A 13,562-nucleotide genomic window follows, 5' to 3' on the forward strand; every position below is an offset into this window, starting at 1 on the left:
CCATCTCACACCTGTCAGAATGGCTATCATCAACAAATCAACAAACAACAAGTGCTGGCGAGGATGTGGAGAAAAAGGAACCCTTGTGCACTGCTGGTGGGAATGCAGACTGGTGCAGCCACTGTGGAGAACAGTATGGAGTTTCCTCAAAAAACTGAAAATGGAACTCCCATTTGACCCAGTAATCCCACCTCTAAGACTATATCCCAAGAAATCAGAAACACCAATCAGGAAGGATATGTGCACCCCTATGTTCATAGCAGCACAATTTACAATAGCTAAGATTTGGAAACAGCCTAAGTGCCCATCAGCAGATGAGTGGATTAAAAAACTGTGGTTCATCTACACCAGGGGTCCTCAAACTATGGCCCGCAGGCCACATGCGGCCCGCAGAGGACATTTATCCGGCCCGCTGGGTGTTTTTGCCGCCGCTGCCTGTCCTGCTGAGCAGCCGACTCGTCCCGGGCCCGCAGTGCGCATGTGTGGAATGTGCGCCGCACTCTCCGACTCCCCTCCAATGGTCTGAGGGACAGTGAACTGGCCCCCTGTTTAAAAAGTTTGAGGACCCCTGATCTACACAATGGAATACTATGCTGCTATAAAAAAGAAGGAACTTTTACCATTTGCAACTGCATGGATGCAACTGGAGAGCATTATGCTAAGCAAAATAAGCCAGTTAAAGAAAGATAAATATCACATGATCTCACTCATATGTGGGATATAATGATCAACATAAACTGATGAACAAAAATGGATCAGAGACAAGGTGGCACTGAGCAGACTGTCCAACCTCAGGGAGAAGGTGTGGGGGTGGGTTTAGAGATCAACCAAAGGACTTGTATGCATGCATATTAGCATGACCAATGGACACAGACAGTAGGGGGGTGAGGGCATGTGCTGGGGGATGGGAGTGACGGGGGGAGGGGTTAACCAGGGGGAAAAAGAAGACATGTAATACTTTAAACAATAAAAAAAATCTGAGCCAGACATGCAAAAATTAGCAGAATTTAGCCTAGTGAAACCAAAGGCAGTATTTTAAATGAGAGAATGGGAATTCCTAGGGATAGCACTCATAACTAACTCTCCACAGACACAGCCTGTCCCTATCCTGCCCTTTCAACCTATTGCATTTATTTCAGCCAACTGAGACTCCACACTGTCTTCCAATGTCACAGATACACAAAAACACAAAAACCAGTAAGTAAGAATTTCAAAAGGATAAGATAATGTAATGTGGTAGAGTGACTTCTGGAGTATGATGAAGAGGGAAGGCCTCTGGGGTGGTAACAGTTACCTCAATGAAGCACAGCCTTAGAGAAATTGAGGAGAGAAATGTGCAGAAGTGGCTTCACTAACCTGCTTGGGTAGTCTGTCCACACTGCCCTTTTGTGCAAACAAGAACCACTGTTCCCAGATTGAACTACGTGTTTCTCCTGCTTTTATTTTTGTCTTTAACATGAGTCTGTTATCTCCTTAAGTCAATAAACTGAATTAAAAATACTAAATGTCTGAGTTAATTTTTGAAAGCCTTATCATTAAAGCTGCCTAGCTGGCCACAATGCAGACAAAATCCCTGCACTGGTCTTTTTTACCTTAGCTCCTTGGACCAGCCACAGTTCCATGATTCAACCTTGACACCTTAACACCAGTTCTTCAGGTCCTACCTGATGTTCAGTTTCTAACAGACACTGACATTTAAGTAGTATTTTGATTTTGTTGAGACTGGTAACTTCTAATTCTTACTACCTGCAGAGCACTTCAGGAAATGAAATATATTCCCTGCAGGTACACTGTGTAAGTGCTTAACCATCAAAGTTCCCTGCAATCTGAGCCATTTGCAAGGCAAGAGCCTCACAGCCAATTCCCTTCTCACTGCAGTGTCCCTGGGGGAGTTCTCAACCACAGTGTGGTCACACAGCAGTAAGAGGCACCTTAATTCATTATGAAGATTTTTAAAGTACCAAAGGTTTTGAATAATTTTACATATATATAATATTCTAACAGAATTAAGGTTATAATATCACTCTCATTCACTTGGATATCAATAAAAAACAAAAACAAAACAACTTTTTTCTTTTGAGTAGCAGAGACCAGATTGGAATCAAACACTGGCTAGAACTTGTGTTCACTATGGCTAAAACCATGAGAGTACTGTCACGGGTGTGTTACCTGTCACACCAGTGACCAAAATAAAATGTTGAAAACACTATACTGTATGCCAAATGAGATATGCATGTCAGAGGGGTTTGGACTAGATGAATGGATTGAAGTCAAATTAGTCTATCAGTTGTTTAAAAATGAAAAAAGAAAAGTGCCAACACTTCAATTATACTTACTCATTCCTTTCCACCCTGGCAAGACTTGTGGAGTAATACTGTCCAATTCTCGCTTAAAGTCATCGCGGGCTTGGACCACAAGCTCATGATACTGAGACACAACCTTAGCCTCAGACTGAGCTGCTTCAACCTGAACAAACACAAGGGTTACATGGTTAAAGTGACAAATACATGTTCTAAAACACAGAAGTTATATTCATCTATTTCTTTACATTTGGTTGGGAATAAATAAACAATATATAGAAAGAAATGTAAAGCTCAGGAAAAGAAACATAAGCCATGTCTTTGTTTCCTTCTAATTCTATTCCAATACCGCGGGCAAGCCCTCTCCCAGCCCACTGTGCCCCTGTATCTCTTTCTCTGGCTCACAGAAACTACCCACACAGATCACAGGTGCAGAGCAAGGTCTGCTACAATGGAAATTTTCTGTAAGTGGTAACAGCCATAACCAAAAATGTTACCTATTATAAAAAATAACAACAAAACTGAACAATCCACTTTGTGTCCAACTCAAGTTTGTAAAATCTGTAACAACTAATATTCTTTGCAGGGGAAAAGGGACAGATATAGTAGGAATTTATTCTTTTCCTGAATTTTTAAAATCTTTTGTCTAAACTTTAGGATAACATTTAAAAGTAAAATATACTTATAAGCGACGTAAAACCCCACCTTTTGAACCACATTATCCAGATCAACTATCATGTTGTGAAGTTTTCCCTCTGCAGCAGTTATATGAGGTTTGGCCCCAGCAACCTCTTTTTTCTTTGCATTTTCAATTACACCTTTCATCTTCTCCAACTGTTCTCTGAAAAACAATAAAACCAAACAAAGATTTAGTATTATTCCTTGTCAACTTTTTTAAAGAGTTCAAATACAACATTCAATTGTTTAAAGTTTTTTGGGGGGAAAAAAACACAATGCCTTCTCAGTCATTAGGCAGAGAAGCTGTTCTTGCCAACAACTGAAAACACCTCAGTCAGAAGCTAGACTTCCCAGAGGGAACCAGGGAAGTGGCATGGTGCACAGGAAAGACAGAGGCCACAAAACCAGGAGCCCTGGATTCTGCTCCCAGGTCAGCCTCTCCTTTGCTGCGGACGCTTGCATTAAGAGGGATCAGAGGCAATTCATAAGCCTGGCACAGTGCCTGCCACATGAACGCCACTCCAAATGGTGGCTTTTGCAAGGATGAGGCTGACTCCTCTGCCAATGAGAGAGTGTAAAGAAGGCAAAAGCAAGGGAGGAAGCCAAAGAGCTCAATGAGCAAGTAGCCGGTGTCGGGGACACCTCACTGTTCAGAATGTTTCACAGGCCAGAGACTGTGGTCTGGCCACCACAAAACATAGACCCAGAGCCCTGATTCATGGTCTAGAGCACGGGTGGGGAACCTTTTTCTGCCAAGGGCCTTTTAGTTACTTTATAACATCATTCACGGGCCATACAAAATTATCAACTTTAAAATTAGCCTGCCGTATTTGGTCAAACATTTAATTAACTCACCCCTAATGCCTGGGCAGGGGCAGACTAAATGATTTCGAAGGCTGGACATCCCCCACCCCTGGTCTAGAGTAATGTAAGCAAATGTCTTACTAGTAAATCTCCTAATAGGCATTAAGGAAGACAGCAAAATTTTGAATGACATATAATGATTCCATTATGTTGATGAGAACCTTTATTCAAATGTAAGTAGGTTTCCATCATCAGAGGTTGATCTTGTATTTGGTTTGCATGCTTGATCCTAGTTTTAGCCAACCTCCAGAAATCGAGGTCAAGGTGGCATAAAACTAACCCATTATATTTATATATAACTACTTCGGTAATTAAGGCAAAGAGATTGTGAGATACTCTCTAAATTCTAATAAAACTGCACAAAATATCCAAGAAAAATCTTGAAATTATGGCAGAAGCTCAGTAAATCTGTGGAGAAGCATCACCTAAGCCAGTGGTCAGCAAACGGGGGCTCGCGAGCCACATGTGGCTCTTTGGCCCCTTGAGTGTTCTAACGCCACTTCTTCAAAATAGACTAGCCCAGGCCGAAAACCGACTTCTGCGCATGGGCCACAAAGTTTCAATCGCACTGTACGTGTGCACCCGCACGTGGTATTTTGTGGAAGAGCCACACTCAAGGGGCCAAAGAGCCACATGTGGCTCGCGAGCCGCGGTTTGCTGACCACTGACCTAAGCAATAACCCAAAGTAAAACTGCTTCTCACACAAGATCTCTTTTATAGGTTTCTGTCAAATTTATTTTGGCCTAATTATATTTCATTTCATCTCTCCTTTTTAAACGTGTGTTCCTAATACCAATACCAATACAAATCAAGAACAGGTGGAGAGGGAGGAAAGGGTTTCTCTGCTTCCTCTTTCTGTACAGACAATACAAAGAACACCCAGCCCAAAGAAAGCCACCGGGAGGCCCTAATTACTTGTTAAAGTCCATGAGTAATTACTTGGCTTTGAGAAGGGCATCGGCAGCCTCATCTACTGCCTTTCTGCGTTCCTTCAGTGCACCTTCGACTGTGCGCCACTGAGCTGACTTCTTCTCACCTGCAATCTAAACAAAGTTTTAATTACTAGCTTTATTGGGGCAATTGCTTTGTAAGATTTATAATGTCTAATCAGTATGCTGGCACCTGAAACTAATATAATATTGTATGCCAAATGTACTTAGAAAATAAATTAATTTTTAAAAAATATAGGGTGGCTCCAAAAATGTATATATACACTTTGGATAATTATAAAGGCAGTGTTTATTAAATGCATTTCATTTTCGCCCTACCGGCGTGGCTAAGTGGTTGAGTTCGACCTATGAACCAGGAGGTCACAGTTCGATTTCTAGTCAGGGCACATGCCCAGGTTCAGGCTTGATCCCCAGTGTGGGGCATGCAGGAGGCAGTCAATCAGTGATTCTCTCTCATAATTGATGCTTCTCTCTCTCCCTCTTTGAAATCAATAAAAATGTATTTTTTTTAATACATTTCACTTTCATAATTGAACTATCAGCTGTTAAAGTGTGTATACATTTTTTGGGACATCCTGTAGAAGGCGCCAAATACCATCAGTGCCCAAAAAAAGGTCTGAATTATGTAAAAATGAATAACTGCTATTACTGTCATTGGACAGGCCAACAGGATCAAATACAGAAACAAGTGACATTCAATTCAAAGGTAAAAAGTTACATACAATAATTATCATTATCCAGAGTAGGTATTCTTTTTTTGTTGTTTGGATTTTTTTGGTTAATCCTCACCCAAGGGATATTTTTCCCATTGATTTTTAGAGAGAGTGGGAGGGAGGAAGGTTGTGGGGGAGGAGTGAGGCCAGGGATCGAACCAGCAACCCAGGTACATGCCCTTGACCGGGAATAGAAACCAAGACCCTTCAGTATGCAGGCCAAGGCTCTAACCAGTGAGCGACACCAGCCCGGGCCAGAGTAGGCACTCTTAATCTAAGGTTCATGGTGAGGCTCAAAGAAATCCATGAACCATCTCCCATCACCCTGCCCCCAACAAAATTGTAAGACTGCTTCTGTGCATAAGAGCATTTTTATTAGATCCTCAAAAGAAGACACAAGGCAGAAAAAGTTAATAAGAACAATAACTTTTTATGAATTATGTTTGTTGATTAAATCATTATTCAATGAAGTACGGGTATGTCTACCAAAATCATAGTTTAAGGATAAGTAAAAAGTTTATGCATTTGTAGGGTCCTTACTACTCCAAAACACTATTCTAAAGCATGTCCTCTATAATCTGCAAGGTTAAAATCAACTTTTAACCCTCCCATGCTGAATTTTATAGAATGTGAATTATATACACAGATAAATAAAATGTATATACTAGTATAAGTAAAAGTTTCCCTTGAAAACTCCTTAGGCAGGTCTAATATGGTTTGGTTGCAGCACTGGAACTGACTGCCACTTCTTCAACTGAGCAGAGTTGCTCATATTTAGGAAACACATCGTACCAAACCCCACTCCCAATCGGTAACACTATAATCACACTCAGTGCAGCAAGATGCTCACACCATGACATGCAAGAACCCCAATCACTGGAAGCATGAGTCCAGCTCCCATCCTCCCCACATTCTGCATCATATACACAGTAAGTGGAACGTTATTTGGAACTGCCTGAACTATTTTAAATATTTTTTTCTCTCTTTCCTTTGGACAAGTGCATATAGATTCAAGTGAATGTGTTCTGTGTAGATATGAACCAAAACTACCTTATGGCTTATCTTTTTTTTTCCTTTTTTCTTTTTTTATGGCTTATCTTGAAAGTACACTGTGCTAGGACCCTGGAGATGAACAGGAACAAACTAAATTATCAGAGAACAAAATACTTTTATCTAGAAAAAAATAACTGAATTGGTCCAATAATTACATTTCAAATTGCCCAAAGAGGGCTACTGCAGGGGCTGCTGCCCACCCAGAACATGACTGTCATTTCAGTAAGGTGACCTGGGCCATGGATGTCCAACTTATACCCTTGGAAGAAATACAAGTAGTTCTGCTTCTGCAGCCCAAGGCCTGCTGCTTTGGGAGGAGGGCTCAGCAAAAGTAACACTTCTAGTTTGGGTCATTCAAAACCAATTCTCCACATTATGTTCCCACTGACACCTAATCTAGCATGGTCTCCATTTTAAAGGGACATCTATTGTCAATGGTAAGTTTAAAGAGCCAAGTCCCTTAACCTTGCCACTGGACCACTGTGGGCATCTGAAAAAGTTTCTCAGAATACTATTTTTAAATGCTTAAAATGAAACTATAAGATTACAAAGGAACTCAATTACATTAAAATATTGTCGTAAGAAATCTTTAATTTTGTGAAGCAGAAACCAAGATCCAGTGGTAAGACTAATAAATACCCTACCTTAGAAGTAGTGGTGAGCATAGATGCTATTGCAAGGGATCTGCAAGTACTGTAATGTGATCTGAGAATACCCGTGCTTCCTGCTGGGGACAAAGGTAGGAGCAGTGCTAAGACAACTGTGGTTTGTTGCTGATATTCATAATTGAAGGAAAAGGTTTTGAGACTATGGAAAATAAAGAAGTTTTTCATCCAAGTTCCTCAAGCCCCTGAACTGTATCCACAAACCCAACTTCAGGTTTAAGAATCCCAGCTTTTATAGTCCTGAGAAACGGGGTGCAGCCGGAAAGGGGGCCGCCCCCTCGCCCTTCACGCAATGCACGTTCATTGGGAACCTGGTGCTAAACCATTCGCGGATGACCGGCTTCTGAGTTGGGGTTTCATACGTAGCAGAGCAGCTCCCTCGCTGCGATCTACTGAAAGTCAGCCCTCGACACAAGGATTTGTAAAAAGAAAGGAAAGTAGCCCTGACTGGTTTGGCTCAGTGGATAGAGCGTCGGCCTGCGGACAGAGAGGTCCCGGGTTCGATTCCGGTCAGGGGCATGTGCCTTGGTTGCGGGCACATCCCCGGTGGGGAGTGTGCAGGAGGCGGCTGATCGGTGTTTCTCTCTCATCGATGTTTCTGACTCTCTGTCCCTCTCCCTTCCTCTCTGTAAAAAATCAATAAAATATATTTAAAAAAAAAAAAAGGAAAGTAAAATTTTTAAGAAAAAAAATTATAAAAAGAAAAAATACAAAGAGAAAAAAAAGAAAGAAAGAAGAATCCCAGCTTTTAGAGAAAATATTTGGTACTTTTCTTCTGTATCTCTTTTTTTGTTTTTATATTCTACGTAAATTGTTGCAAAATGATAAAGCAAATTAATGTCATGGTATGAATAATAAAGCTGATGTTTCAGTGAATTGCCACCTTAGTCATCTTGCCAAATAAAATACATTAAGAAAGGGTGCTGGTATATGCATGGCCCATGGACACAGACAATGGGATGGTGAGGGCCTGGAGGGGTTGATGGGGGGAGGAAGGGGGACATATGTAATACTTTCAACAATAAAGAATTATTTTTAAGCCCTAACTGGTTTGGCTCAGTGGATAGAGCGTCGGCCTGTGGACTCAAGAGTCCCGGGTTCGATTCCGATCAAGGGCATATACCTTGGTTGCGGGCACATACCCAGTGGGCAATGTGCAGGAGGCAGATGATTGATGTTTCTCTCTCATCAATGTTTCTAACTCTCTATCACTCTCCCTTCCTCTCTGTAAAAAATCAATAAAATATATTCTAAATAAATAAATAAAAGGACTTCTTAAAAAAAAAAAAAAAAGAATTATTTTTAAAAATAAAGTAAAAATAGCCGAGACCGGTTTGGCTCAGTGGATAGAGCGTCGGCCTGCGGACTGAAGGGTCCCGGGTTCGATTCCGGTCAAGGGCATGTACCTTGGTTGCGGGCATATCCCCAGTGGGGGGTGTGCAAGAGGCAGCTGATCGATGATTCTCTCTCATCTTTGTTTCTGACTCTCTATCCCTCTCTCTTCCTCTCTGTAAAAAATCAATAAAATATATTAAAAAAAAAAAAAAAGATAAGAAAAAAAAAGATTTAAAAAAATAAATAAATAAATAAAAAATAAAGTAAAAATAAAAAGAAAGGTCCTAACCGGTTTGGCTCAGTGGATAGAGTATCAGCCTGCAGACTGAAGGGTCCCAGGTTCGATTCCGGTCAAGGGCATGTACCTCAGTTGCAGGCACATCCCCAGTAGAGGGTGTGCAGGAGGCATCTGATCGATGTTTCTCTCTCATCGATGTTTCTAACTCTCTATCCCTCTCCCTTCTTCTCTGTTAAAAAGTCAATGAAATATTTTTTTTAAATAATAATAAATAAATAGAAAAAGAAAGTATGCTGGATGATAGCAGTATCTTGTCATGTATATCAAATTTTACAAGGCTCTATAGTATGCTGTTAGAGCCACCTGGTATTATATTAACAGAGTCCTTTATAATGAACTCAAAAAGGCTTATAAATCATGTAAGTGTTAATGACATCCTGGGGGCCAAAATGTGTTTCCCTTTGTTGAAGGTATTTCTATTTCTAGATGACCAAAGATAAACCGCCCTGTGAAACAGACACCAGACTCCCCTGCCATCAAGCCAACTCTGTTTCCAAACACTGCTCTGATACGCACTGTATTATGGAGCCCACATGCACCTGTAGCTTCTTTTACTAGAAGAAACAGAAGTTGGAATCCATAACATTTCAAAACTTTTGTTCATACATTTTTCTGATTATTTTGTAATACCAGCTAATACTCCCTAATCTAATTAGCTGCTACTACAAGGTGTTCTTTAGTTGTAAAGTCTGGACTGCAGTAAATTTCATACTCTCTAATCCTCATGCACTACACATTATGCGCTCACTAGGAAGAAGAAATACCCTCTTATGTAGCCTTCCACCCAAGTAGTACCATGGCTATTTACAGTTTCTAACCAGTGTTCTTCTGAAAGACATTGGCCCACCTGGGTTTGAAACCAACTTCCTGATATGCAACTTCTAGCTTTCCCATACCTGCTTGTATAACGAGCATATTAAATACTCTGTGTGGTTTCCACTTTCCTGACTGAACTCTGACTGAATTTTTTTTCCCCTTGGACTTCGAATAGAATTTTCTTTAAGTTTTCAAAGGTTAGTTTCTATTTATGTCAAAGGTCTAATTTAACTCTTTTGTGATATATGTACATGTGACTAAAACAATGTAAAGTGTATTTAAATTTTTTTAAAACTATAGTTATGGTGAAAAAGTAACTTTACTGATTATGCATGATCCTCCTGATCCATGAGGTTTATAGTTAACATATTTTATTATTTAAATGACTTGGTATCAAGATATATTTTTATGTACTAAATAACTGAATGTAATTATAAAGGAAACTTACTGAGTTCCGGTATTACATTTTTAAATCAATGTAATTACTTTATCCTTTAATGTGTTAAATATAAGTTAAATAATCAGCATAAGCATGTAAAATAACTGGTGTTTTAGGGTATGTGGGATCTCCCTGTATTACTTCTTACAACTGCATGTCAATCTAAAAGTATCTCAAAACAAAAAGGTTATTTTTTAAAATTGGCTATTTTAAAACAAAAAGTAGAAAGCAAACAACAAATACAATGAAGCACTATTAAGATATGAAAGCAGCCGAAACCAGTTTGGCTCAGTGGATAGAGCGTCGGTCTGCGGACTGGAAGGTCCCGGGTTCGATTCCGGTCAAGGGCATGTACATTGGTTGCGGGCACATCCCCCAGTGGGGGGTGTGCAGGAGGCAGCTGGTCGATGTCTCTCTCTCATCGATGTTTCTAGCTCTCTATCCCTCACCCTTCCTCTCTATGAAAAATCAATAAAATATATTTAAAAAAAAAAAAAGATATGAAAGCAAATCTGAAATAATTTGTGTACCATATCATTGTTGTGAGATAAAACACCACATAAAAATTCATTAGAGAACATTTAAAGGTCTTCCTTGTTCCTTTGTGTTGTTTTTTTAAAAGACAATTACTTTAGATTACCTTCCTGAGTGAGAGAAAGCCCCTGCTAGGAGGAAGACATCAAGTTTCTTAAGCACCACAGGTCTTGGGCTCACCTCAGAATTGTCCATGGCTGCTTTCAGTATGTTGGAGTGGGCATTGACGGCCTGGACTGCAGCGTTCTGAGCTACAACGGCCTGCTGAGTGATGTGAGCAGTTTGGCTCAGAGCATCTTCTAAGCTCTTAGCTAGAGCTAAAGTAAAAAGAACAGTTAAAAAAAAAAATAGACTCCCCCCAATAAATAGACTTTATTTTAAACTTTCACTCTTCTACTGAGTTTTCCATTGTAGTTCTCCCAAAATGTTAAAAAAAACAAACAAACACATAATTAGTAATTATTGAATTTGGATGATAGATTTGTGGGGATTCATTATACTATTTTTATTGTTATGTACACCTAAAATTTTTCCAAATTAACAAATGTTTGGGGGTTATTTTAAGAAAAAAAATGCTTGAAGAAGGCTAGCATTTATTTCAAATGGGAACAAGATTTAGGGCTATATAGTCCCTTCCATCTATTAGAAGCTGTACGTTCAGCATAACCACTGGCATTTTTCATTTTAAATAATAATCATATAGAACCATGAGAAAAAAGAGGTAATAAAAAAAAAAGAGGTAACCATTTTCATCTCCTCAGGAGCAAGGGACACTCACAGTAAATTATTTCTATCACCAAGACAGAAAATAACAGGCAGACAAGAGAACGAAAAAGACAAGCAAGAAAACATGCAAACAAAAAAAGAAAAGGTAACTTCAAAATGGACAGTGTTTTCCACAAAGAACTCAGAAAATAGCAGACACCAGTATTTAAGATAACATTGCTATCAGCTGCTTCAGAAGTCAAAAGAAACCTAACTTTTTTTGTTTTAAAGTAAAGCAAGAAATGATTTTAGATACAATACTAAAGTGAAAAAATGGTCATTTGAAGAAAGAAGGCCAGTGAGAATATGAATTTATCCAATATCAGATGATCAAAAAAAGGAAAATATATTTGGTACCTGAGACAAAAACAAAAGGTGACTTGGAGCAAAAGCAGCATAAGCTAGAGGACAAATGGAACCTGATGAACCACACACAATACCTCTGCGACACAGATAAAGAGAGAAAGCTAGCCCTGGTCAGTGTGTCCAAGTGGTTAGGGTGCAGGCCTATGCACCAAATGGTCATGGGTTGGATTCCCAGTCAAGGGCATGTATCTGGGTGCCTGGGTTGCCAGTTAGCTCCCAGCTCCCCCTTCCTTGCCCACCTCCGTGTCTCTTGGAGGCCAACCACCAGTCAATGTGTCTCTCTCATATCCATCTCTCTCTCTTTCTCTTTCTCTCTTTTTCCTCCCTCCCTCCCTTCCTTCCCCTCTCCCTCTTTTCTACTTTCTCTGAAAAGCAATGGAAAAAATATTCTCAGGTTAGGATTAAAAAAACAAACCAAAAAAAGGATAAAGCTAATACTAAGAAAATACCAAATGTGCAACTGAAGTTCAACTGAAAATATATGGGATATAGAGAGATAAAGAGGCTACAAAGAAATATGCTTGAATTAATGGTGGGACATTATTTCAAGCATAAAATAAAAGTAAACCACTTTACAGAGGCTAGCAGACCCCAGGAGATCAGACTGCTGGCTTGAGGCCCTCTCAGAGTTCTATTCACTTTGCTTTATCTTTTTATATTGAGTTGTATGAGTTCCATATACACTGAGTGGCCAGATTATGATGATCTCTGAACGCATAATAATCTGGCCTCGGTTGGCCGGCCTGCCTGCTGGCCGAACTCCTGATCGAGGGGACAATTTGCATATTAGCCTTTTATTATCCTTCATAATAAAAAGGCAATATGCAAATAACCATCACTCCGCTACGCCCACGATTGGGCGGTGGGAGGCTGGGGGGCGGGACTCGGGGTGGCATATCCGGCCATTGAGAGGCGCGGGACTCCCGCCCCTCCCCCCCCCGCCTCTCAACGGCTGGATTGGCGGCCGCTGAGGGGGGCTGCCTCGGACACCCTGGACACCCAGCTCCGCTGCCATCGGAGGCGGGGAGCCGGTTGTCCGCACCCGGATCCCCTGCCGTGCTCCCCTTCGTCAGCGCCTCAAGCCCCAGCAGCAGCGGCAGCGGCTGGGGATGAGCTGGTGATCCCAACAGCCTGGCAGCTCAGTGGCGGCGGCGGAGGCAGCATTGGGCCTGGGGACTGGCGAACAGGCAGAAGATGGCCCTGATCGCAGGAGGCTAGGCCTAGGGACCCTACCCGCACGATTGAATCGTGCGCTGGGCCTCTAGTATAGGATATACACTGAGTGGCCAAATTATTATGCGTTCAGAGATCATAATAATCTGGCCACTCAGTGTATATTTTAGATATTAAAACCCATATCAGATATATGGTTTGCAAATATTTTCTCTCATTCTACAGGTTGCCTTTTCATTTCGTTGACTGTTTCTTTTGCTGCATAGAAGTTTTTTTAGTTTGATGTAGTCCAACTTGTTGATTTTTTGTGCTTTGATTCTTGATAAGATATTTACACACACATTTTTAAATTAAGGTTTGGGAGAAAACTATGAGGTGACAGAAAAAAATCCTGAAAATTCTCACTTTGCCCAAAATGAAAGATAAAAACAACTAGACAACGAAAAAAGGAATGTAATGAAGCAGCAGACATTGCCATCTTAAATTTATGGCTTACTTCAAGTTGTCCATATGATAAAAGAAGAGTAAAAAATAAAAAACATAAATATAAGGGAAAACTGATTTTGATTTGTAGTAAAGAATTCAGAAAAATTAAAAAGTGGAAAAAATAGA

General features: G+C 40.4%; 1 protein-coding gene across 7 annotated transcripts in view; it reads right to left on the reverse strand.

Moving 5' to 3' along the window:
* IMMT (inner membrane mitochondrial protein) overlaps positions 1-13,562 on the reverse strand; it is a 54,778-nt gene that overhangs the window by 13,106 nt on the left and 28,110 nt on the right. For 6 of the 7 annotated variants that reach the window (XM_079791836.1, XM_079791833.1, XM_079791835.1 and 3 more), the window contains 4 exons: positions 10,827-10,963; positions 4,783-4,886; positions 3,006-3,141; positions 2,337-2,466 (listed from right to left, as the gene is read on the reverse strand). In XM_079791836.1, coding sequence (XP_079647962.1) covers positions 2,337-2,466; positions 3,006-3,141; positions 4,783-4,886; positions 10,827-10,963 — 507 coding nt within the window. Of the gene's footprint in view, positions 1-2,336; positions 2,467-3,005; positions 3,142-4,758; positions 4,889-10,826; positions 10,964-13,562 lie in introns of those variants that run through there. The other variant, XM_079791837.1, reaches the window with a different exon arrangement.

This window comes from Cnephaeus nilssonii (assembly GCF_951640355.1).
Source record: "Cnephaeus nilssonii genome assembly, chromosome: 15".
Lineage (NCBI taxonomy): Eukaryota > Metazoa > Chordata > Mammalia > Chiroptera > Vespertilionidae > Cnephaeus > Cnephaeus nilssonii.